This window comes from Notechis scutatus, chromosome 5 (genome assembly GCF_049901735.1).
Source record: "Notechis scutatus isolate UNSWTSFEM ecotype Mainland chromosome 5, rNotScu1.2, whole genome shotgun sequence".
NCBI classification, from domain to species: Eukaryota; Metazoa; Chordata; class Lepidosauria; order Squamata; family Elapidae; genus Notechis; species Notechis scutatus.
In genome coordinates this window covers 9,770,019-9,795,427 of record NC_142013.1, presented here as the reverse complement: position 1 = coordinate 9,795,427, position 25,409 = coordinate 9,770,019, and the positions used below count along the sequence as shown (strand labels likewise).

General features: G+C 40.3%; 1 protein-coding gene across 2 annotated transcripts in view; it reads right to left on the bottom strand.

Moving 5' to 3' along the window:
* Positions 1-25,409, bottom strand: part of TYR (tyrosinase) — a 77,777-nt gene that overhangs the window by 41,857 nt on the left and 10,511 nt on the right. For both annotated transcript variants that reach the window (XM_087966104.1, XM_026679951.2), the window contains exon 2: positions 6,135-6,351. In XM_087966104.1, the coding sequence (XP_087822230.1) occupies positions 6,135-6,351 (217 nt within the window). The remainder of the gene's footprint in view (positions 1-6,134; positions 6,352-25,409) is intronic.

The following is a 25,409-nucleotide window of genomic DNA, read 5'->3' as shown; positions in this document are numbered from 1 at the left end:
GTCATTTAGGAAGTTAGCACCCACCCCTTTCCTAGGAAAATGAAATATTTTAGGATATACTAAAAAGACAGAATATTTCCCCTAAAAAGAGAAATAGAAACTCAGAAGCAAAACTCACCTCAGAAGTTCACCCCCACCCTTTGTTCATGGGCGGGCCATTAAGGCCTTGACCAGAGTATTCTACATAACAAAGGCCTCTACCCATCTCGCCACCTGGCCTGGGAAGATTGCATCAGACAGCACTCAGGTGAAGCCATGTGGTCCAGACAAAGCCTACAAAGTTAGCCAAGACCCCCCGCCCCCTGGGAGTCTGACAGCCAATGGGATACATTTCTTACACAGGAACAGGAATCACTAAGGTGGGGCCCAACAGAGGGTATAAAATCAAGGGACTCTCAGCATCTCTTCCCTTTTCGCTCAGGAGCACCAAGGCATGTGGTCCTGTCCACCATTAAACCTTCTTTCCAAGCAACTTCCATGAATCCAGTGTCTTTTTCCCCACTTGAAACTGAACCCAGAAGGATATTTCTTCCAACAGTCACGTGATCAAAATTGGTGCTCTTGGCAACTGGCATGTACTTATGACAGTTGCATTGTCCCTTGGTCATGTGATCACCATTTGTTAGCTTCCCAGTTGGCTTCTGGCAAGCATAGTCAATAGGGAAAGTCATATTACTTAACAACTATATGGTTCACTTAAAACTGCAGTGATTCATTTAGCAACCGTGGCAAAAAAAAGGTTATAAAAGGGGGTGCAACTCAATTAACAACTGCCTGGCTTAGCAACAGAAATCTTGGAATCAATTGTGGTCATAAATTGAGGATTACCTATACATTACTAAAGGAGGAGGAAAACCCAAACCGCTAATTTGATTATCTAAGAAAGTGGTGGCGAGCTGGGTTTTACTTTGGTTTTATTTGCCTAAAAGTGACTTTTGCAAAATCTTGTGAGAGATTGCTGGCAAACATATAGACTACAATTGTACAACCATTATTAGCATTTCCATGAAAATTACATTTATTACTGAGAATATTTTTTTCAAAAAAAATATATGTTAATTTCACGTAAGTAAATAGAAGCGAAGAACAGATAACCGTTTTTTTTCCAAACAACTTTAAGGGCACGGATTTGTACTGGAAGCTGATATTTAAAGTTATTTATTTCGCGGAGATGGAATATTTGCAAAGGTACACAATGTAGTCCTGTTTGGCGAGCAAAGCAAAAACATTTTAAATGTTTCTATTGTGCAGTGAATACACAGCTGCACAAAATAAGCAAGTATAATACATGGGATTAGTGCATTTAGAGTACTGTGTCCAATCTGGCTGCATTAGTTCAAAAAAAGACAGCAATAAGAAGGTGAAGGATTTGGAAAAAAAAAAAAAGACCTTTGAGGAACAGTTAAAGGAGCTGGGTATGTTTAACCTACAGAGAAGACAGCTGAAGGAAAATGGGTCATTGGACTTCAAATGATCAAGGATGAAGGATTCAAGTTTGCTGATCATGTGAAGATCTAATTAAATTGATTTATTGCTACTCACGCCTATGCACAGGAATGTTCTCAGCTAATGATTAGCACCTACTAAGAGTTAGATAAAGGTCAACAGAATTCAAAGGGGTGGTTAGACTTAGTCCACTTGTGGCTACATAGAGATTCTAGGCTGATTCCTCATTTAACTCTGCCCCCAGGTTCTGCCACTTCTTTCCCTAAACAAATAACTGAAGGATTATCATGTGAAGAGAGTAAGATTCTTCACTATTTCTCCAGAGATAGCACCATAAACAATGGGTTAAAACTACAAGGAAAGAGGTTTACATTTTATTTATTTATTTATTTTTATTGGTTTGTTTTGTCAAACATGTACAAGATAACAGGTAAAAGTATGAACATGAACAAGAACAAAGGGAGTAAATACAGATAAATGGGGCAATATAACAGGGACGGTAGGCACGCTGGTGCATTTATGCACGCCCCCTTTACGGACCTCTTAGGAACGGGGTGAGGTCCACTGTGGACAGTTTGAGGTTGAAGCTGTGAAGGGGCTGAGGCTGTAATAACAGAGTCAGGTAGGGCATTCCAGGCATTGACCACTCTGGTGCTGAAGTCATATTTTCTGCAATTGAGTTTGGAGCGGTCTACCTTGAGTTTGTATCGGTTGTTTGTATTATTGTGGTTGAAGTTGAAGAAGTCGTTGACAGGCAAGGCGTTGTAGCAGACAATTTTGTGAACTAGGCTTAGATTGGACCGCAGGCGGCACAGTTCCAGATCGTCCAAGCCCAGAATTTCAAGCCTGGTTAGCATGAGTATTCTTCTCGTGAAATACTGCACCTCTGGACCCGCTCAATCGTGTTCATATATGTCCAATATATAGTATATATGTCCAATATATAGTATACATCGGGAGAAACTTCTTGACTGGATGAGCTGTGAGCCAGTAGAAAGGTTGTCACATGTTGAGGTGAGCTCTTCAGAATTTGGATGGTTGTCTGCCAGAATTTCTATAGTAGAACTTGTCAATGAAGTTTCTCAGGTATACAGGTAAAGTTGACTGAACGTTAACTCATGGCAACTGAACTTATTTTTCTTGTTAGTTTGAGTTATTTCACTGCTCATCCAAGTAGTTTTGTTGGAGAAAGTTAGTTGGGCAGAGAGTTGTTGGAATGTACCAACTCCTCACTGTACTTCTATAGTAGAACTTGCAACTAATTCTTTCTGACTCTCATAGTCTAAGGGCAGATAAATGCATAGTTTTAAGTAATTAACACAAACATACATAGGCACTAAATTCCACTTATCCATAAATCAGAATGCCATATGTTGAGGACCATGAAGATAATTCAGCTCAACTCTCACTTGTATTTTGAAAGCTCATCCGTCCAAAATTGAATTGGTATTCATCTCTTGATAACTTGCTCTTCAGAACTATTCACTAGATTTGATTTGATTAGTCATACATTGAAGTTCTATAGGGACGTGGTGGCTCAGTGGCTAAGATGCTGAGCTCGTCGACCAGAAAGGTCGGCAGGTCGGCGGTTCGAATCCCTAGCACTGCATAACGGAGTGAGCTCCCGTTAACTTGTCCTGGCTTTTGCCAACCTAGCAGTTCGAAAGCATGTAAAAAATGCAAGTAGAAAAATCGGAACCACTTTGGTGGGAAGGTAACAGCGTTTTGTGTGCCTTCGGCATTTAGTCACGCCGGCCTTATGACCAAGGAGACATCTTTGGACAGCACTGGCTCTTCGGCTTTGTAACGGAGATGAGCACCGCCCCTTAGAGCTGGAAATGACTAGCACGTATATGCGAGGGGAACCTTTACCTTTACATTGAAGTTCTAGAACAGGGGTGTCAAACTGGATTTCTTTGAGGGCTGGATCAGCATTCTCCTCCATGGGCTGGCTGGGAGGGGGAGTTGTTTTGGCTGCCAGAGGCACCATGGGCTGGTCCTTTGCTACCGTGTTTCTCATAAAGTAAGGCCGGGTCCTTTTTTTTTTTTGAGCCCCGAAAAAATGGATAGGACGTCTTTTGGGGGGTGACTTAATTTCTTACCCCACACGCACCTCCACCTAGCGTGCCCCATGCACACTCACCTCTCCATGAGGCCACCACTGGAAGCTCCCCAAAGGTAGAGTCACCAGCCGCTTCTATTGGCCAGTAGAAGTGGCCTCGGGGTGAGCCCCCACATGCACTCACCTCGCCACGAAGCTGTTTCTACCAGCCGATGGAAGCTCCCCAAAGGTAGAGTCACCAGCCGCTTTGGGGTGAGGCGTGGCTGCCCACAGGGTGCTCCTGAGAGGGGCGTCCCACGCGCACTCTCCTCGAGGCCATTTCTATCGGCCAATGGAAGCTCCCAAAAGGCAGAGTCACCAGCCGCTTCCATCGGCCGATAGAAATGGCTTCGTGGCGAGGGGAGCACGCATGGGAGAATGGCTGCAAACTTTTCTTAGCAGAAGGGAAGCAAGCTGAGTTTCTCTCTCTCTCTCTCTCTCTCTCTCTCTCTCTCACACACTCTCACACACACACACACACACACACACACACACACACCACCCCTGCTAGCCCTTGTCCCTGCACCGGGTCAGCCAAGCCCTTCTGGCGAGGGAAGGTCTCAACATCTGCAGAGTTCCCACCGCCGCCCTCCTCTCCCCAGGCCAGACCTTTTCCGAGCACCCTGCCAAAGTCCCAGGGTAGACGACCTCCCTTTACCTTCTGCTGCCGCTGGTTTGGGGAGCGAGGGGGGCGCCGGGGAGGGAAGAGGAGGCAGCCGAGCTTGGCTACCCTTAGAAGAGAGATCAGGCAGGCTCCTGAAAGGAGACGTGGGAGCAGTCCTCATGGGAATGCGGCGGGGAAGCGGGGTGAGTGTGAAAGGGTCGCCGCGGTGGCACAGGAGGGCGGGAGGGAGCTGGAGCAAAGAAGGACTGGGGAGAAGCTAAACCGTCCTTTCTATTGCTCTGGTGAGGGCCGAATATTTGCAGGGGCTGGTTGGAAAGGCCTAACTTTAGTATGACTCTTGAGTCGTGGGGGGTGGAGTTGAACAGTGAAGGCACTCTGCACATGATCCCAGGCAATCCTGCCACAGCTCATGGATGGTGCTGCTAACAGTTGGGGGGAGTCTGAGAACTTGAGCAACGCCTCCTTTTCTCTCTCTCTCTCTCTCTCTGAGCGCCTGAAAGAGCGCCCGTCATTAATCAATTAACCAACGCCAGCCTCGGAATCCCTTATGTCGGCATAATTCGGGATGAGAGAGGAGCCGTAAAACCAGGGACTTGGCGACGAGGTGCAGGTTCTTTTTCTTTCTTTTTTTTTTGATTGAGTTCAATCACGAGACATTTCTGGATTTCATCAGACGTCCAAGGTGTTCAGAAGAACTTTTGAAAAACTTGCGGGTCTAATTTTGAGAAGCAATGAGTTCGGTCCTCTCAAATGGCGGAGGTTAGGGATGGTCTTTGGAGACCTCCCCTCTCCTTTAACTGAGGGAGACCTAGGCGATTTTAGGCCAAAAGCTGCCCCGGAGAGATTGATCAGAGAATGGGCAGGAAAGCAAAACAAGAACACATTTGGGCTAAGGCCTTTTCTCCCATTCCCTCCGTCACAATCTCACAATTTTTATACAGACACAGATACGCATGTGCTTTCTCTCCTGCCCCACTGGTAGATTCAAAGACAACTAATGCGCGCTCCCCTCACCACGAGGCCATTTCTATCGGCCGATGGAAGCTCCCCAAAGGCAGAGTCACCAGCCGCTTCTATCGGCCGATAGAAATGGCCTCGTGGTGAGGGGAGCATGCACAAGCACTCGCCCCGAGACCGCTTCTACCGGCCAATAGAAGCAGCTGGTGACTCTGCCTTTGGGGAGCTTCCATTGGCCAATAGAAACGGCCTCGTGGTGAAGGGAGTGCATATGGGCACTTGCCCCAAGGTTGCTTCTACCGGCCGATAGAAGCAGCTGGTGACTCTGCCTTTGGGGCTTCTATCGGCCGATGTTCTATCGGTAGTAGATCAGGATATTCTAGCCTAGGTGCTCTAAAGGCAAGTTTTCTCCCCCCTTCCCTCCTCCCCCCATTTCTCTTCACCTTATGTAGTTCTAACAAACGATGTGAGAAATAGTGGGGAAACGCATGGTTTAACTAGGCCTAAATTTGGGGGGAGGGGCTTAATTTCACCTCATGCCTAGAAATCATGCTGGGCCTTCCTATTGGTGGAGGCCGTATTGTTGGAGAAACACGGTATTTCTAGTCCTGCTCTGCACGCCAGATTTAAGCACTCCATGGCCCTTGAGTTTGACATCCCTGTTCCAGAACATTGTTAGATGTTTCTGGTAAGTGTTTCCTCTGACCTTCTCAGTCAATTTTACCTCTTGCTTTATGATCTAACTCACATAGCAGTTGTGTTTCAGACAATTCCAATTATTGTGCAGGTACATTTTCCTAGTTATAAAGTAGTCCAAATGCAGGTAATGCTACATAGCATTGCAGTATTCGTGTGTGAAAGTTCACGAAGATACATACACATATAAAATGTGAAAATTCCCAAAGATCAGCATACAGAACGTGTGTCGAAATATAAACGAGGACTACCTGTAACAGTGACACACAATATTGCATTAGAAATCATGAAAAGATGGGCAAACCTTACCTTCCAAAGTGTTCCGGAAACTGAAGTTAGCCATCTTATCCATCGTCCCAGTTTCATATTGTGTCAGACTTAAGCAGAATTCAACGTCAGCTGAAGTTGGAAGCCGAGGCGTTCTTCTTTTGTCGTGGTTCCCCGGATTTCGAAGGACAGGCCCTTCGTTCGTTCCATTACAAAGTGCTTGGCGGCTATTGTACTCTTCAGATTGGGTGCAAATGACCTAGAAAAGGATACAGACGGTGACACGGGGTTGGGACGAGACCTTGGGGACCAGGAAAACTGTTTTCAAAATCATGAAGTTCCAGCTCAGATCCGGAGATCTGTGCCGATAAACAAGCATCTCAAACTTCTTTCGTAAAATCAGTAAGCGTGGCTATCATACGGGGTCTTCAAACCTGGTAAGCTTAAGACTTCTGGATTTCAAATCCCAGAATACCCCAGCCAGCTATGCTGGTTAAAGTCCAGAAATCTTAAAAGCTGCCAACTTTGGAAACCCCTGCTATAAAAAATGCATGTCCCAATCCATGTTTATTCATTTGTATGTAAACAAATAAATATATTTCCCTCAAATATCACTGACGCTGTTGCAGTCTGTTCAGTTAAATTGTACCTTTTTTATATTCTAGTGCAGGAGTGTCAAATTCAATTTCACTGAGGGCCACTTCAGGGTTGTGTTGAGGGGGGGCTGGGGTGGGTGTGGCCAGTTTGATGTCACTCATGTCAGGGGTGTCTTTGGTGGCCAGTGAAAATGGGCTCCCAAGCTCCGTTTCAGCTGCAACGGCCTCTGTGGGCTCCCAAGCTCTGTTTTCACTGGCAGAGGGACTGGGGGGGTCAGTCCTTCACTGTTTCTAGGGTCTAAGAAACAGATCTAAGCACCTCTCAGGCTGCATCTGGCCCCTGGGCCTTGAGTTTGACACCCCTGTTCTAGTGGAATATTCCAGTTTGATAGGAATAGATATTTTCTCATTGCTCTCTACTGAATGTATACACATCTTATTTAAAATACTTGAAATGATTTGGAGCAAGCAATACATCAATACAAATATTCATTCTTCAAACAATGTCTTAGTTCAATAACACTACAAATGGTGGACATTAGAAAACACTTTGTGTGGTCCTTGGTGATTTTTGATCTCATGCTTCAACCCTGAGCTACATATATTTTGTTCTATTGGTATACAACATTATCCTGTGAATTCATTCTACATACCCCTTCCACAGGTGTTAGATTTCAATTTCCATTGTCTCCCACTTAACATGCCAGGTTCATTCATTGTATGGAACTTAAAAATGAATATTATGGAACCAGAAATCTAATACGAAATGAAACGCGTGCAGCGTACTCCAAATTAACAAAGGTTACTCTCATTGTGTTTAATGAGACTTGATCCCAGGAAGATATGCATTTCGTAGCCATTTGGGAAGATACACATAATGGAAAAAGTGTGTTCGATGCAAAGATCAAAGACGCACAATGCAATCTCATCATTTAGGACACTCCATAAATAGTAGTTGCATGCAGCATATGTTGAAAGCCTAGTTGAAAATTACAGACCAATCTCCTTATGCTGCGTCACCTGTAAAGTCATGGAATCAATTATTAACCAATCCATTATCCTCCACTTAGAAACAAACAACCTACTCTCTAATAAACAATTTGGTTTTAGGAAAAAACCATCATGTAATCTGCAACTCTTATACTGCAAAAACATATGGACTACACAACTCGATCAGGGCAAAGCAATAGACGCAATCTACATAGATTTCTGTAAAGCCTTTGATTCAGTGGTACACAACAAACTACTCCTAAAACTAAAATCTTACGGTATCTCTGGACACCTGCATAACTGGATAGAAGCATTCCTTGTCAAACAAACAACAAATGGTCAAAATTGGGAGCATCCTATCAAATTCTGTACCTGTCAACAGTGGCTTCCCCCAGTATTTGGAGGTTTATTTGTGTCCTCAAGGGCACCTGAGTGATGCTCCTGGTTCTTGTAGTCTGCAATTTTTTACCCCTCTGGAAATCCATTCCTACTCCCACAGGGAATCCTTCCATTCCCCACTATCCTGGCAGAGCTGAAGAAGCTTCTTGGATGAGAAGCAAAATGTCTTCAAAAGAAAAAAAACAAGAAAGTCCAGTTGCTTCTTGAAAAAACAAATACCTTTGAGATTCAACTGGAAGGTGCCTTCTGTTGTTCAGCTGTTGACTTGTCCATTTATTTTTGATTCTTTTTTATTCTTCTTGGAGTCCAAAATATTCTCAGCCGTTCTTTTTCCAGCCTTGCAGTCAAAAGCTTCAGTTCCACTTCATTCAGCCTTTCTGATGATCTGGCTTTTAGAAAGCTCTGTTACAATTGGGAAAATCATAAGCCTGACCGTCCATATCTTTGCTGTCAGGGGATGTCTCTCCACTTTGATATTTTGACTGGATTTCTCAAATACATTTCCCCCGCAAGCAGCTGTCATCTCTTTGTCACGGGGCTACAGTCACAATCCAGTGAATCTGTAAATCTAGGAAGATAGCATCTCTTTTTATTCTTCCTATTTTCATTGAGTGTGCATTGCCCGCTAACACAGGCTTCTTGGTTGTTTAATACTGAGCAGCAATTTTTGCATTCTTTTCTAGAATAGAATAGAAATAGAAATAATAGAACAGAAATAGAAATAATAGAATAGGAGTAGGGTAGAGTAGGGTAGAGTAGAGTAGAGTAGGGTCGAATCAAATCAAATCAAATCAAATCGAATCGAATAGAACAGAACAGAACAGAACAACAGAACAGAACAGCACAACAGAATCACAAATAGAATCAGGAACAGAACAGAATAGAACAGAACAGAACCAGGAACAGAGTCAGAAATAGAATTAAGAATAGAATGGAATGGAATGGAACGGAATGAAACGGAATGGAATGGAACAGAACGGAACAGAATAGAATAATAACTTTATTGTCACTTTGAATATACACTAATCGGCATACTTAAAAATAAAATTTCATTGTATGCAGATCTCAAAGGGTCACCACCTCCAATATACAATACATAAACATGACAAGATAAATAAATAAATAAATAGAAAATTATACATATACTCACATATATTATATGACACATAGGAACAACACAGTATAGTTCGGATGTATATGGCGATAAAACCAAATCTTGTGAGTTTACCAGATGGATGACACAGGGAACAAAGCTGTTACAGAATCTGGTAGTTCTGTTAGAAATACTTTGAACCCTCCTCCCAGAGGGGATCAACAGAAACAGACCGTAAAGTGGGTGGGTTGGGGTCTCTAACAATGCTTTGAGCTCTAATCACATAGTGCTTATAAGCACTACCCTGAATAACAGGAAGTGAGCTTCCTATAAACTTCTCCACTGCCCTCATCACTCTCTGTATGGACTTTCTATTTGAAGTACTGCTTCCACCAAACAGGGATGCCGTTTGTTAAAACACTCTCAATCGTGCCTCTGTAAAAAGTGGCCAGGATAGAAAAAGAAATATGTGCTCTCCTCATCTGATGCAGGAAATGCAGATGTTTGGTTTGCATGCTTCACTAAGGATGACGAACAGAGAGACCAATTCAGATTGTTAGTTATCTGCACCCCCGGATACTTAATACTGTTGACCACCTCTACAGCTGCATCCTTGACACTAAGTAGAGTATCTAAAGAATGAAGACATTTCTTAGATGAGAAGCAAAACCTCTTCAAGGAAAAAAAAACAAGGATGTCTAGTTGCCTTTTGAAAAAGCACCTAAGCTGATATTTTCTCAACTCCTGCAAATTGATGCTAGAAATATTTTCTTGGGATGATGATTGTTGATTTATTTATTGCAATTATTTGTTTGCCGCAAACATCTCTGCTTGAAGTTTCATTCCACATACAAGAATGCCTAGCTTTATTTGAGGGATCAAATCTGCATACATATCTGCAATTTCATGTTCTTCACTATTCTTCTGTATATTCTCACGATCACATCTTTATAACTATTTTCCCCAGTAGTTCTTTGCTTTCTTTGTCTTCTATTGTACTTATCTTTACATCAAAATTCCTTTGATATTTTCTTAATCTGAATTCTTTTCTTTAATCTCCTGCCTTTCATTTTTGGGTTACTTGCATTATAAATAAATATAAATTTGTCTTTTCTTACTCTTCCCTGGCACTCTGTGTTTAGGTGGGCATTTCCCCCCTTTCCCTATTCATTGTCTTTTTTTTCTCCTGATTTCAATGTATCAGCACATTCTACTTTGTGTATTTGGGGACATTTTGGTTTGTTGCTTTCTTATGACTCTACACATTTCCCTCCAGAGTTCATCAGATCCCCTGTTTATCAAGGGTAATCCATTCCTTCCTTTTCCTTCAGCACGTAATTATATGAAAATTGCTGTATCTTGTTGGCCTGAAGATTTGGCTTATTTTCTTCAGTTTAAGTTGTAGTTTTGCACACAAAAAAATATGTTTGTGAGACACAATCAACAACTGGTTTACTTTTTATTAACTCAATAGAATGTCTCCAACTTTGCAATCAATATAATGTTGTGCTGATCCACCAGTATGTAGAAGGATCATTTAACATGCTTGGTGGATTTGCAAAAAAAAAAAGCCAGAAATGTCTAGGTTCAAATATACATAATGAGCCACAGTGGCGCAGTGGTTAGAGTGCAGCACTGCAGGCTACTTCTGCTGCCTGATGGCTGCCTGCAATTTGACGGTTCGAATCTCACCAGCTCAAGGTTGACTCAGCCTTCCATCCTTCCGAGGTGGGTAAAATGAGGACCCAGATTGTTCGGGCAATAGGCTGACATTGTAAACTGCTTAGAGAGGGCTGTAAAGCACTGTGAAGCGATATATAAGTCCAAATGCTATTGTTATTGCTATGATACAAAGAACCTCTTTAACACATTCTTTGGCTCAGTATTTGTAAACAGCAATGGATCATGCCCAGTATTTCCTAGTTGAACTGCAAACAACTACAATGATCTAATACATATCGATTTTACAGAAGACAATGTTGAAAAAGCACTACACAATCTAAAACCATCTCTATCTATTGGATCGGGCGGAATATGTCCCTACTTCTTAAAAAAGCTATCCACTGCCATAGCCGAACCTCTAAGCATAATCTTTGAAAAATCTTTCAGGACCAGCTCCTTGCCAAAACTATGGTCACAAGCCATGGTCATCCCCATCTTCAAAAAGGGAGACCCAAGCCTAGTTGAAAATTACAGACCAATCTCTTTAAGTCATGGAATCAATTATTAACCAATCCATTATTCTCTACTTAGAGACAAACAACCTACTCTCCAATAAACAATTTGGTTTTAGGAAAAAAACTATCATGTAATCTGCAACTCTTATACTGCAAAAACATATGGACTACACAACTCAATTAGGGCAAAGCAATAGACACAATCTACATAGATTTCTGTAAAGCCTTTGATTCAGTGGTACACAACAAACTACTCCTAAAACTAAAATCTTACGGTATCTCTGGACACCTGCATAACTGGATAGAAGCATTCCTGTCAAACAGACAACAAATGGTCAAAATTGGGAGCATCCTATCAAATTCTGTACCTGTCAACAGTGGTGTCCCCCAAGACAGTGTTCTAGGACCAATTATCTTCAAACTCTACATAAATGACCTCTGTGATCATATTAAGAGCAACTGCATTCTCTTCACTGATGATGTAAAGCTATTCAACACCACAGACAATACTGCTACCCTTCAAAAAGACCTCGGCTATGTATCAGAATGGTCAAACAAATGGCAATTTCAAATCTCAACAAATAAATGCTCTGTCTTACATATTGGCAAAAAATATATATCAGAAAATAAAATACAGGCTGAATACTCAAGACCTTGTTGATGATGCAAACTCAAGGATCTTGGAGTACTCATTTCAAATGACCTAAGTGCTAGAGCCCACTATAACTACATAGCCAAAAAGGCATTAAGAGTTAACCTAATCCTACGTAGCTTTTTCTCTGGTAATATCACACTACTAACTAGAGCATACAAAACATTTGCTAGACCAATACTCGAATACAGCTCATCAGTCTGGAACCCACATTACATATCTGATATTAGCACAGTTGAGAAAGTCCAGAAATATTTCACAAGAAGGGTTCTCCACTCCTCTACTCGTTGCAGAATACCTTATGCCCCCAGACTTGAAATTCTAGACCTAGAAAACCTAGAACTACACCGCCTTCGGTCCAATCTAAGTATAGTATATAAAATCATACATTGCAATTTCCTACCAGTCAATGAATACTTCAGCTTCAACCATAACAACACAAGAGCAAACAATAGATACAAACTCAAGGTTAATCGCAGCAAACTTGATTGCAGGAAATACGACTTCAGCAACAGAGTGGTCAATGTCTGGAATACTCTACCCGACTCTGTAGTTTCTTCCCCAAACCCCCAAAACTTTAACCTTAGACTGTCTACTATTGACCTCACCCCTTTCCTAAGAGGTCTGTAGCGGGCGTGCATAAGCGCACCAACGTGCCTACCGTCCCTGTCCTATTGTTTCTCTTATTCTTTTATTTTTCTTATATGTACCCTGTCCAACATGTATACACTTGTTTCTTGTAAATAATTGGCAAATCAAATAAATAAATAAATAAATAAATAAATAAATAAATAAATAAATAAATAAATACGACTTCAGCAACAGAGTGGTCAATGTCTGGAATACTCTACCTGACCCTGTGGTTTTTTCCCAAACCCCCAAAACTTTAACCTTAGACTGTCTACTATTGACCTCACCCCTTTCCTAACAGGTCTGTAGGGGCATGCATAAGCGCACCAACGTGCCTACCATCCCTGTCCTATTGTTTCATATATATATATATATATATATATATATATATATATATATATATATATATATATATATATATATATATATATATTATATGTATCCATGTATTTATAACTATGTTTTAACTTATACCTATTATCTTGTAAGCAATTGACAAATAAAAATAAAATAAAATAAAAAATAAATAAATAAAATTTAAAGATCAATAGTCATCGTTTTTCTTGCTGGAATTAAAAGTAGTAATCAACTTACACAACCACAACCGAGCCCAAAATTTATGTGGCTAAGCAAGACAGCTGTTAAGTGAGTTCTGCCCCCTTTCCAACCTTTCTTGCCATGGTCGTTAAGTGAATCACTGCCATTGTTAAGTAAGTAACCCGGTGGTTAAGTGAATTCAGCTTCCCCATTGACTTTGCTTCTCAGAAGATTACAAAAGGGGATTACGTGACCCCCAGGACACTGCAGCAGTCATAAATGTGAGCCAGTTGCCAAGCATCTGAATTTTGATCACGTGACCATGGGGATGCTACAGTCGTCATAAGTGTGAAAAACCATCATAAGTCACTTTTTTCGGTGCTCTTGTAACTTTGAATGGACACTAAACAAAAGGTTGTAAGTCCAGAACTACCTTTAATGGATAGTCAATTAGATTATTTCTATGCAAGATTATTTTTATATCTGAGTATTGCTGTGAGACTATTACATGCGCAAGAATGGAAAGAATCAGTAATACCCACAATGGAGGAATGGTTCATGAAGATGACAGAATGAGCAGAGATGGCAAAAATTAACTTGTTTGATTCAAGAAAGAGCCACAACTACGTCTATCGTCCCAAAGGTGCTTTTTTTTCCAAGAGGCAACTGGACTTTCTGGTTTTTCTTTGAAGATGTTTTGCTTCTTATCCAAGAAGCTTCTTTAGCTCTATTTGATGAGAAGCAAAACTTCTTCAAAAGAAAAAAAAACCCAGAAAGTCCAGTTGCCTCTTGAAAAAGCACCTTTGGGACAACCATGACCTGGATGACTGAGAATTTCCATAGATATCTATCACATCTATCAGTGACTGGAAACCCCTTATGGACTTTTTGCTGGGGAAAAAAAGAGAAGAACTTGCTTGTGAATTATGGGTCTGAAGATGAATAAAATTTAGTTCATGGAAAAAAGAAAATTGTGATTTAACCGTACAGAGGATGAAAAAAATGCATTTATAACTGCTGTCAAAAAGATCAGAAGCTATTTCTTTATAATGTTTTTTTCTTTGTTTGTCTGTTTTCTTTCTTATTGATTTACTTTTCTCTCTTTTTTATTTTCTTTGCTTCTTTTCTAATAGTCGTATTGTTTAACTTTTCTTCAATAAAAATATATTTTTCCTTACTGATATGCTTTTCTTTCTTATTTTCTAGCTTCATTCTAATAGTTGTATTGTTTAACATTTCTTCAATAAAAAGTATATTTTTCCTTACTGATATGCTTTTCTCTCTTATTTTCTTGCTTCATTCTAATAGTTGTATCGTTTAACATTTCTTCAACAAAAAGTATATTTAAAAAAAAACAAAAAACAAGTTTGCCCTAATTTAAAGTATACCTATCTCAAAAGTTCTTTTTTCCTCTAGATACATTGACAATGGAGCATCCTTTTGGCTTTCATTCATACTCATCATAAATAGCAATGCTACTGTTTGAATACTTTTCTGGTATGTTTAAAAACTGAATGGGCAGTATCCATTTTGGAGAAAGAAAAGATTGGCTTTCTCCATTTGAAACAAATAGCGACATCACGTAGCATACTCATCCAAGGAAGGCATATATCTCATGCATTGAAAAAACAGCCATTTTAGCTTTAGATAAAGAGACATTTGTTTAGCTATAAATAAGAAGGCATCTGCTTTCAACTGAGATAAGGAAACCTTTGTTTGTAATAGTCTAGTACGTTCCATTCTTTTGATAATGCTTGGCTAAATTTCTAAACTTTGGAGCCCTATAGAAAGGCAAATACAGAGAACGTGTCTAGTTTGATGAAAAGAAAGACTAGGGTTGACATGATAGCAGTCTTCCAATATCTAAGGGGTTTGCCACAAAGAAGAGGGAGGTCAACCTGTTTTCCAAAGCACCCGAAGGCAGGATAAGAAGCAATGGATGGAAACTAATCAAGGAGAGAAGCAACCTAGAACTAAGGAGAATTAACCTATGGAACAATTAACCTATGGAACGGCTTGCCTTCATTAGTTGTGGATGCTCGCTCCATCACTAGAGGTTTTAAAGAAAAGATTGGAAAACAATTTTTTCTGAAATGGTACTGAGTTTCCTGCTTGAGCAGAAGGTTGGACTAGAACAGGGGTCGCCAACCTTTTGGACCTCAGGGACCACCAAACTCATACTTTTAAATCCCACGGACCAGAGACCCTGGGAAAATCCAAAAAAAAGTCTGCAGGAAAATTCTCCACCCCGTTTTCCTACCGATCATTCTTTATTTGGGATCGCAGGATACCAGCTCCAGCTCCGTTCTCGGGGGGCGGGGAGAGAGACTTTTGGCTTCATGCAAGGAAAGCAGCAGAAGTCTTTCTTTCTCTCCCCCAAACTCCACCAGAAATGAGTCTTTGGGAGACCTGTCATGCCAGTGCAGCCTCTTGGAGCGGGATGCCTTGCAGGGTCCCAAAGACTCATTTCTGGCAGAGTTTGCTTCTTTAGTCAGAGCTGAAGAAGCTTCTCGGATAGAGAAGAGAAACATCTTTCAGGAAAGACAAAGTCCACTTGCCTTTTGGAAAAGCATCTTTGGGACTGTGGTGGTATTCAAATTTTTTTACTACTGGTTCTGTGGCCGTGGCTTGGTGGCCATGGTGTGGCTTGGTGGGCATGGCCTGATGGACGTGGCAGGGGAAGGATTCTATAAAATCCCCACTTCTACCCTACTCCAGAGGAAGGATATACTGCAAAATCTCCATTTCCACCTCATTCCAGGGGGAAGGTTACTGCAAAATACCCATTCCCTCCCCACCCCACTAACCTGCTTCCCAACTCCATTCTCCTGTGCAGGGCAACAAAAGAAGACCCAGCCGATCAGCTGGGACTCAATGGGAGGCAGAGAATAGATGGGGACGGGGCCAGTCAGAGGTGGCATTTGTCGGTTCTCTGAACGACTCAAAATTTCTGCTACTGGTTCGTCAGAACTGGTCAGAACTGGGTGAATACCACCTCTGCTTTGGGTTAAACATGACCTGGATGACCGAGAATCTCCATAGACACATACTTCTACTGGCACAGCCTAAAGCCAGATTTGATTTTTGAACCGTGCTGCTCTGACATTCTCATTACTCAATATTCTTTTTCAGACTATTAAAGTACCTATTGGATGCTCCAATTTCCTACCAAGGACCAAAGGTTTAGAAAGAGAAGCTCACAGGTCTCTCCCTGTTGCTCATTGCCAAATGAAATTCAATACGTATGCTTGTTTCCTTTCTCATTCTCTCCTGTCCTTTGTGCACTGTGTCAACAAGGAACAATTTTACCATCACTGTCAGAATTACTGCAAAGAAGTAAGTCAAAATCTGGCCTTCCCTTCATGTTGTTATGACAACAGTACTTCTTCCTGGCACATTTTGACATTCCGAAGGAACTCCCACCTCTCCTTCCTTTTTAACCTTTCTATTAGTGTGTTTTCATAGTTATAAATAAAGATTTCAAAAGTACAGAATACCAAACATATCCCACACAGCACCGATTGTTCAGGCTACAAGTTGATACGGCGAGCGACCGTTCTAAAAGTCAATCCTTGTTTAATGTTCAGAATTTCGATTCCTCCTAATTAGAGAAAGCTGCTGGTCTTGAATAGGGAATTTTCGGGGAGATTGCATTGAATTCTCGGATAGATTTATTCGGCCCAGCCGCTTTGTGAAAACGAAGTTCATAAATGGGTTTAGACAAGGAAGTGGGAGCAAGCTCAAATGAAATTATCTCACCAAGTTAAAAAAAAAAAAAAGGCATCTTTCCCAAAACCCCTGTACATTTTTTTCCACCTCATTTTTATGCCTCTGAAACTTAGAGATTAACAAAGTAAGATTCACTTTGTCAAGATGAATTGCTTTTTTTTCCAGGGGCATGGAGGTGTGTGCTTGTAGGTTTGTTCATAAATAACTCCACAATGAAAAACAGAAAGAGTCCAGTAGCACCTTCCCAATGCTAGGACAAGGTCAGCTGTTTAATGTGGGTTGTCCCAAATGTGTTTTTTTCAGGAGGCAACTGGACTTTTCTTGATTTTTTTTCTTCGAAGACGTTTCACTTCTCATCCAAGAAGCTTCTTCAGCTCTGACAGGGTAGTGGCGAAAGGAAGGATTTATATTCTTTTCTGACAGCTGGCCATTTGCATCCTTTTAGAGGGTTGTTGAAGCACTTGGAGGTTTATCGGTGTCCTCAGGGTCACCTGAGTGGTGATCCTGGTTTCTGCAGTCTGCAAAATGCCAACTCTAGTGTAGCCATGTGGTGATAATGTGGCCAACCATCATCATTACCATCGTCCATCCTCAATCCTCAATCCTGCTCCTCCTGCTCCTCCTCCTCTTCCTCCTCCTCCTCCTCCATTCCCTTAAAGTTCTTTTTATGTTTCTCCTCACATACCCAGCCCTCATTCCCAGAAACTAAGTGGACAGAATTATCCACTCATACAGAGCCATTGACATGACTTTGAACACCATTCAATTCCTCAAAACAGACTACATATTATTCACGATCTATCTACTGGTATTTGCCTGTCTTAAAATTTCTAGTGCAATTTTTCCATCTTTGATAAACTTTTTATCAACTTACACAAATTCATCTACTTGATTATTTCCACTTATGTATTACTTCTAATCCCTCGCTACATTTTTCCTGTCCATGATAACTCCTTTGATTGGTACGTTACTTTTCAGATACGTTCTCTTCATTGTACCATCTAATCTGATATTTCTCACAAATTATTCAGGATCTCAGACCTGCATATAAGTCAGAGGTGGTATTCAGCAGGTTCTGACCAGTTCTGATGAACCAGTAGTGGAGATTTTGACTAGTTCGAAGAACCAGCAAATACCACCTCTGACTGGCCCCGCCCCCATCTATTCTCTGCCTCCCAAGTCCCAGCTGATTGGCTGGGTCTTCTTTTGTTGCCCTGCACAGGAGAATGGAGCTGGAAAGCAGGTTAGTGGGGAGGGGAAGGAATGGGATTTTGCAGTATCCTTCCCCCAGGAGTGGGGAGGGAATGGGGATTTTACAGTATCCTTCCCCTGCCACGGCCACCAAGCCAAGCCCACAGAACTGGTAGTAAAATTTTTTGAATCCCACCATTGATACAAGTGTACATCTGTATTCATGTCCACTTCTCTACTGAAACAACAAGAAATATTTTTATATTCATCTAATAACAGAATATGATTTATTTATTCTAATAAATTTATTAATTTATAGCTTTCATCATTCACACATTAGATAATCGTAAGCTTTCATATGGCCTGGTCACCACTAGATGGCTCCATTAGAAGAGGGGTCTCTAGTACTCACTAAATCTTGCAGAATAGCACTGATGATGTTACCTAGTTGGGTAATGAAACATCTACAAGAAAACAACTAAGCTCAGAGATCACTAAAGACCCCTCATTTCAAACCTGAGCTACAAATATTCTCCTTTATTGGGACCCATAGATTTTGAATTCTACTGTCATTATAGCAATAGCAATAGCACTTAGACTTATATACCTCTTTACAATGCTTTACAGCCCTCTCTAAGCGGTTTACAGAGTCAGCCTCTTGCCCCCAACAATTATTATGGTTTTAATCAGTTCAGGTTTTTACATTTTTTAGTGTTTTGTTTAGCAATACAGAAAAGATGCCAGCTTTACTCATACCAATGCCATTTGAAAATTCGCTGCTGATGTTAAGGGTAGTACTGTCAGTCTGGACACATTTTAGCCAGTATGCCAAAAGAATGATCAAAATCAAGGTTTAATTAAATATGCTCATGCTATCTCTTGCAAGCCAGGATATGCAACTTAGAGATTGCCTTTCAAACCAACACACCAATGTTTGAATCTCACCAATCTGAGTATATGAAGCAACCCAGCACAATTAATTTTGATTTATTAACTGATGTAAACTATCAGTTAATAAATCAAAAATTAATCAAACCCTCTTGAGCCTATTGGTATCACTCTCTTGTCCATAGATGGTGTCATTTTAATTGTACAAAGAAAAAGTTACTCAGAACACACATTTGCGTTTAATATTTAGCACCCTTCTGCAATTTAGCACATATTAAAGAAAAGTGAAGTAATTATTTCTCTCAGCCTTGGTGATACCATATGAAATGACACTTCAGGACAAAATATTTCCAGAAGGATAATGCCAGGTAAAAGAAGGGTTAGAGCAAGGCAACTAAATGGATTCAAGACTTGGGAGTTAGTCTCATGAAGGACAAAACTGAAGTAACTTGGAATGTCCAATCTGGAGAATGAAGGCTATGAGGAGACGTGATAGACACGTTCAGGTTCAAAAAGTGAAGCTAGACAAAAGATCATCAAGTCTTTGCATTGCTTCAGGACCAGAAATAACGAGGATAGTGTCAACTCTGAAGCTGCCCTGGTTGAGGCCATCTTGGAGGCTTCAGTATTGCCACAGTTGGTGCTGAGGGCTAGGGAGAGGGGAATAGAGATAGCTGGGGTTTTGTAGCCAAAACAAAATACAGTGGAGCCTTGAATTGCGACCGTAATCCATTCCAAGATTTCGGCTGCATTCCAATTTGGTTGTGACCAGAAGCATGACCGTCTGTGCAGTGTGGACAAAAACAAAAAAAAAAATTGGTGCTGAAGGGGAAATCAGTACGGAAAGGGAATCTTTCCGTGCTGATTTTGTTTGCCACCCGATTTTTGAATCGTAACCCAATTCAAAAATCAGGGGGATTTTTGGTTTGCCACCTGATTTGGTCGCGAACAGAAGCGTTGAGGTTCCACTGTAATTTCCCCTGAGAACCAAGGACATTCCCACTGGTGGCTGAAAAGAGGAGGAATGAAGTTTCCAAGCAACCGGACAGCAGCTCGATTGGACCCTGGGACTGTCTGGGAAAAGAGGGGAAACTTTTAATTAGGTGAAAATGGTGGAAACCTTTAGAGTCAGTTTTCACCAGTCTACGCCAATATGATCTGTCCAATAAACCTGTTCTTTGAGGAATCTGCTTGCCTCAGAGTTCTTTTTGCTATGGGTATATTACTTGGAACCCTGACAAGTAGATTGGAGCTAACTAGTTTTTCTTTAAACATAAGGGGGAGTGGGGGAAATCTCCCAACTGTACATTCTGAACGATTATGCTCAAAAGAGGGAAATCTGGGTGTTTCCCCTCTGAAGGAGTTTTTAAGAAAAGGTGGAACAGCTACCTCTTGAGGATGGTTTCTCATTGCACATTGCAAATAGTTGCAGACTTTTGTGGTGTTTTCCAACTCAGCAATGTTGTGATCCCATGAACTGCAAGAACAGAACAGAATAACAGAGTTGGAAGGGACCTTGGAGGTCTTCTAGTCCAACCCCCCTGTTCAGGCCATTGATCCAATCTCTTCTTAAAAACTTCCAGTGTTGGAGATGGGTGGCACATAAATCAATAAGTCCAGAGATTGTTTTAAATGCTTTTTAAAAACTGATTAATAATCACAAGTCGAATGGCAAAGATAGGATGCCAAAGCAAAGGAGAGAGACAGCTTGGAATGTTTTAGGAACTTGTTTTTAATTTTACATACGGGCAATCCTTGACTTATGATCGAAATTGAGCCCAAAATTTCTGTTGCTAAGCGAGACATGTGTTAAGTGAGTTTTGTCCCATTTTACCATCTGTCTTGTCACCATTGCTAAGTGAATCACTGCGGCTGTTAAGTTAAGGACACATTTTTAAATTGAACCTGGTTTCCCCATTGATTTGGCTTGTCAGAAGGTCGCAAAAGGGGATCATATGACCCTGGGAAACTATGACCGTCATAAATAGGAGTCAGTTGCTAAGCATTTGAATTTTGATCAGGTGATCCTGAGGATGCCGCAGTGGTTATAAGTGTGAAAAACAGTCATAAGCCACTTTTTCACTGCTGTTGTAACTTCAAACGGTCATTAAATGAACTGCTGTAAGTCAAGGACTACCTATTGTTTTTTTCTATGCACAAATATATATATATATATATGTGTGTGTGTGTGTGTGTGTGTGTGTGTGTGTGTGTGTGTGGTGGGAGTTGGGGGGTGATTTTTTCTCTCCAGATTTTGTTCTATTGTACTTTATTAATTTATTGGATTCTTTTTGTTAGTTTTTATTTTTTTTTATTTTTTTATTTTTTGTTTTAAATATGGTTTTACATTGTGCAAGCCACCTCGAGTCACCATGGGCGAATAGGCGGCAATATAATTTATATATATTTGTGTGTGTGTGTGTGTGTGTATGTATGTGTATATGTATATATATATGTATATATGTATATGTATGTATATATATGCGTGTGTGTATATATATGTGTGTATTATATACATACATACATACATGAAAGTCTGACTCACAGATGAACACAATACAGAAGCCTGATGATGGCAGATGAGATTCTGCTGAAATGTTGCTACAACTTTAAAAGCACAACTATAATGACGTGGGAAAATACCAGGACAAAGCTGAATACCATACATACACACACACACAAAATGTGAATAGGCGTTCTCTTTGCCCAAATTTTATTGCTCTTTCTTTGTCCCCCACCCACCCACCCCATGTCCAGAAACAAATTAGTGGAAAATCTTCTTAGTGCAATTCCTCATTTTGCCTGCAAAATTCAGAGATTGAAATTTCACAGTCTGGGGAGGGGGAAAAAAAAAAGGAGTTTCAAGATTTCTGCATTTTTATATATACACACCCTTCAAACTCTGAGATCCTTCCCCGCTCGCTCTGTCCTAACTGGAAAACTCACCTGTCGTTGGAGTGGATTACAATCAACATTTACCTTGAGGGAAAATGAAGTGTGTGGGGTGTGTGTGAGAGAGAGAGTGAGTAAATGGCTTTTTTAAAAATAGCTTTGATGTCAAGAGCCTCTTAAGGCTGCGAACCATGTGGAAAATACGGCTTGCAAATTTGTTTAGCGAAGGACTAACCACAGTTGGCTGAGGAAGACTTTAAAGGTTTGGGTGGGTTAGAGGAAGGAGAAGTCAGTATTTCACCAAGCGTTCAGAGTTATTGCAGTTTCCATGGCAACAACCTCCTGAAAATAAAGTATGGCCTCGTTTCTTTAGAAGAAAAGATATCTTAGTTGGAAATAGAAACTTCACAGATTTCCCTTCCCCTCCTCTCTCTCTCTTTCTCTCTCTTGAGGGTTCCCTGACTTTCTCTCGTGTCTCTGTCAGAATTTTATTTTGACAGGTGACTTAGGGTTATCCCTGTGAATCCCCCACACTTCACACTTTTGCCCTGGCAAAAAGAACAAGCTTTTTTTTTTTTTAAATACTTTTTATGCAATGGGACGCCCTGAAAAAAAGAAAAGCCTCCATTCTCCTTTTTTATTCTTCTTTCTTGGGGTTTGGGCTAATGCTTGACAGAATTCCAGCACAAAGTGCAGCGGAGTTGGGGTTGTTTTGACACCACAATGAGCCTCCAGCATTTTTCTTTTTTTAAACAAAAAGTGCTTTAAAGTGTGGTTTGTTTGTTTTTTCATCCAGCTTGCGCTGAATGTGATTCCAAGACGTCCGCCTAGATTTTGAGTTGTTCCAAGGTGTGCAAACACTATTTTGGTGCATAGTATGATCAGTTCTGGAAGGAGATAATAGAGACACCAAAAAGGAGAATATTTGTAGCTCAGGATTGAAATGAAAAGTCCTTGGTGTTCTCTGAGCTTGCTTGTTTTCTTGCAGACGTTTCATTACCCAACTAGGTAACACCATCAGTGCTAGTAAGGAGTGGGCTTTGTTAGGTTTTGGAGATTAACCCCTAGAAGAGTATTGCAGCAGTAGTCAAGCCAGGCAGCCAAAACGAGAGTGGAAGGGCCCCAGAGTATACACACACTGAATACAAACACTGTTTGTAGTTTAAATAGTTTTTAATCCAGTTAGAGTTTAAGCATTGTCATTCAGTCCATTAAGTCATTCACAGTATTTCCATCCAGTAAGACTCACTAGTATAGTCCAAGTTAAGAGTCTTGCAATATCTTTATCAGCCGATAAAGATATCTTCTCCTCCTCCGGTTTCACTCTCCAGAGAAACAAACGCTGGATATTCAGTAAACAGTACGCAGTAAATCAGCAAACAGTAGCAAACAATAACAGTTCAGTCACAGGCACTCACAGTCAGTAATCACAGTTAGTCGCAGCAGCACACAGTTACACTCAGACAGTAAGCTTTCCTGCTTCTAATGCTTCCTTATATTGTAACTTCTAACCGCACCTTTAATCGGCTAATTGCCTGCTGCATTGTGCTTAAAGTGATAAGCACTTAAACCATGATATCTAAGTTTTATATATTTATTCACCCAAACCATATTTGGTATCAATGTTATACCTAACATACTCCCCTTTTGGGTGAAATAAATATATAATACCTTACAATCTAATCCCATATTTTTCACAACTCTCCTGGTGCTTACTGGCACCTTGGGCTTTAGTAAAATTATCAGCTAAATTGTCCTCCGACATACAGTACTCTAGCTGAATCATCTTACTTCTTACAGATTGTCTCACGTTTAGGTATCTTAGATCTGTATGCTTGCTCCTTGTTTTTACTCCAATATTTGTGGCCATTTGAATTGCTGCCTGATTATCTTCATGAATAATTATAGGATAATCTACAGTTATACCTATATCAATTAACATTTGTTTATACATTATTAATTCTGTACATAACAAAGATAAACAGGAGAATTCTGCCTCCATAGTAGACAAACTTATATGCTGTTGTCTTATTGACTTCCAGCCTATTAATGTATTACCCAGCATTATGGCTGTTCCTGAAGTCGACTTTCTAGTGTCTCTTTCTGATGCAAAGCTAGCATCTGCATAAGCACTCAAAATTAAATCACCCTTTGGTTCTAAATACAATGAATAATTCATTGTCTTTTTAAGATATCTTAATATCCTCTTAGCTGCAATCCAGTGTCTTTCACATGGTGCAGAATTGAATCTAGCCAACTGATTCACGCAGTACGATATATCTGGTCTAGACCAATTACTTATATAACTCAAACTACCAATTAAAGATTGATAAATCACCTTATCAAACTCAGGGCTTTGTTCATCAGTGTTGCTAAACTCCTGACTCATTGGAGTCTTAGCTGGCTTACAAAGCTCCATCTTGTAATCTTTTAGCAATTTGCTTATCTTATCTTCCTGAGATATCTTAAAACCTTTCCGTGTTTTCTTTATATTCAAACCGAGATATTTCTTTATCTCCCTAATTGCTTGATCTTTATTCTCTTTCCTAATGATGCTATTATTTTATTTTGCTTCATCATTAGTTTCAGTTATCAATGCAATGTCATCTGTGAATAGTAATAATAATGATACTTTCCCATTTGTCTCCCTCTTAAACAGACATGGATCGGCTAAACCAGCTTTAAATCCTATATTGTCTAGTTCCTTTACAATATACTGGTTCCATTCATAGCCTGATTGTTTTAGACCATAGAGGCTTTTCTTTAACAACCAACAATCATTATTATCCTTATTTTCACTTTTAATACCAACAGGTTTTTTCATATAAATAATATGTTTTAATGGGGCGTGCAAGTAAGCAGTTTCCACATCTAGATGGTTAACTATATAGTTTTTACTAGCTGCCCACACTAAAGCTGCTCTCAAGGTTGCTGCCTTAAGACTAGGTGCAAACACCTCATCGTAGTCATTGGCATTCTGCCTAAAACCTTGGGCTACTAACCTTGCCTTATGGATTAAATTACCATCTTTATCTGTTTTTACCTTAAATATCCATTTGCAGCCAATGGATTTCTTTCCTACAGGTAATTTTGCATTTTCATACACCTTCATATCTCTTAATGAATTCAGTTCCTTATTCATTGCTGCAAACCAACTTTCTTTTTCCTTAGTAGGATACTTTTTAATTTCTTCAACAGAATTAGGAACTTGATTAATCTGGCACACTGTGTTAGCCTGGTACCTATCAGGCGGTCTAGATATACGTGTAGTTCTTCTGGGAATTACAGGGCTTACAGGAGGACTTTGTTGAACTACTACCTGTTCATCTTCCTCATCCTGTTCAGCTATTGAATCTGTTTCTTCCTTTATGGGCACTATTTCATCCTGTATTTGTCTCTTTAATTTATTTTTAAAGTTACAGGGATAACTAATGGGATTTCTATAGGATTCAATAATTACATCTTTATTGGCATCCTGTTCTAATTTCTCCCATCCTTCATGTTCTAGAAATTGGGCACTAGCACTACATAACACTTTAGATG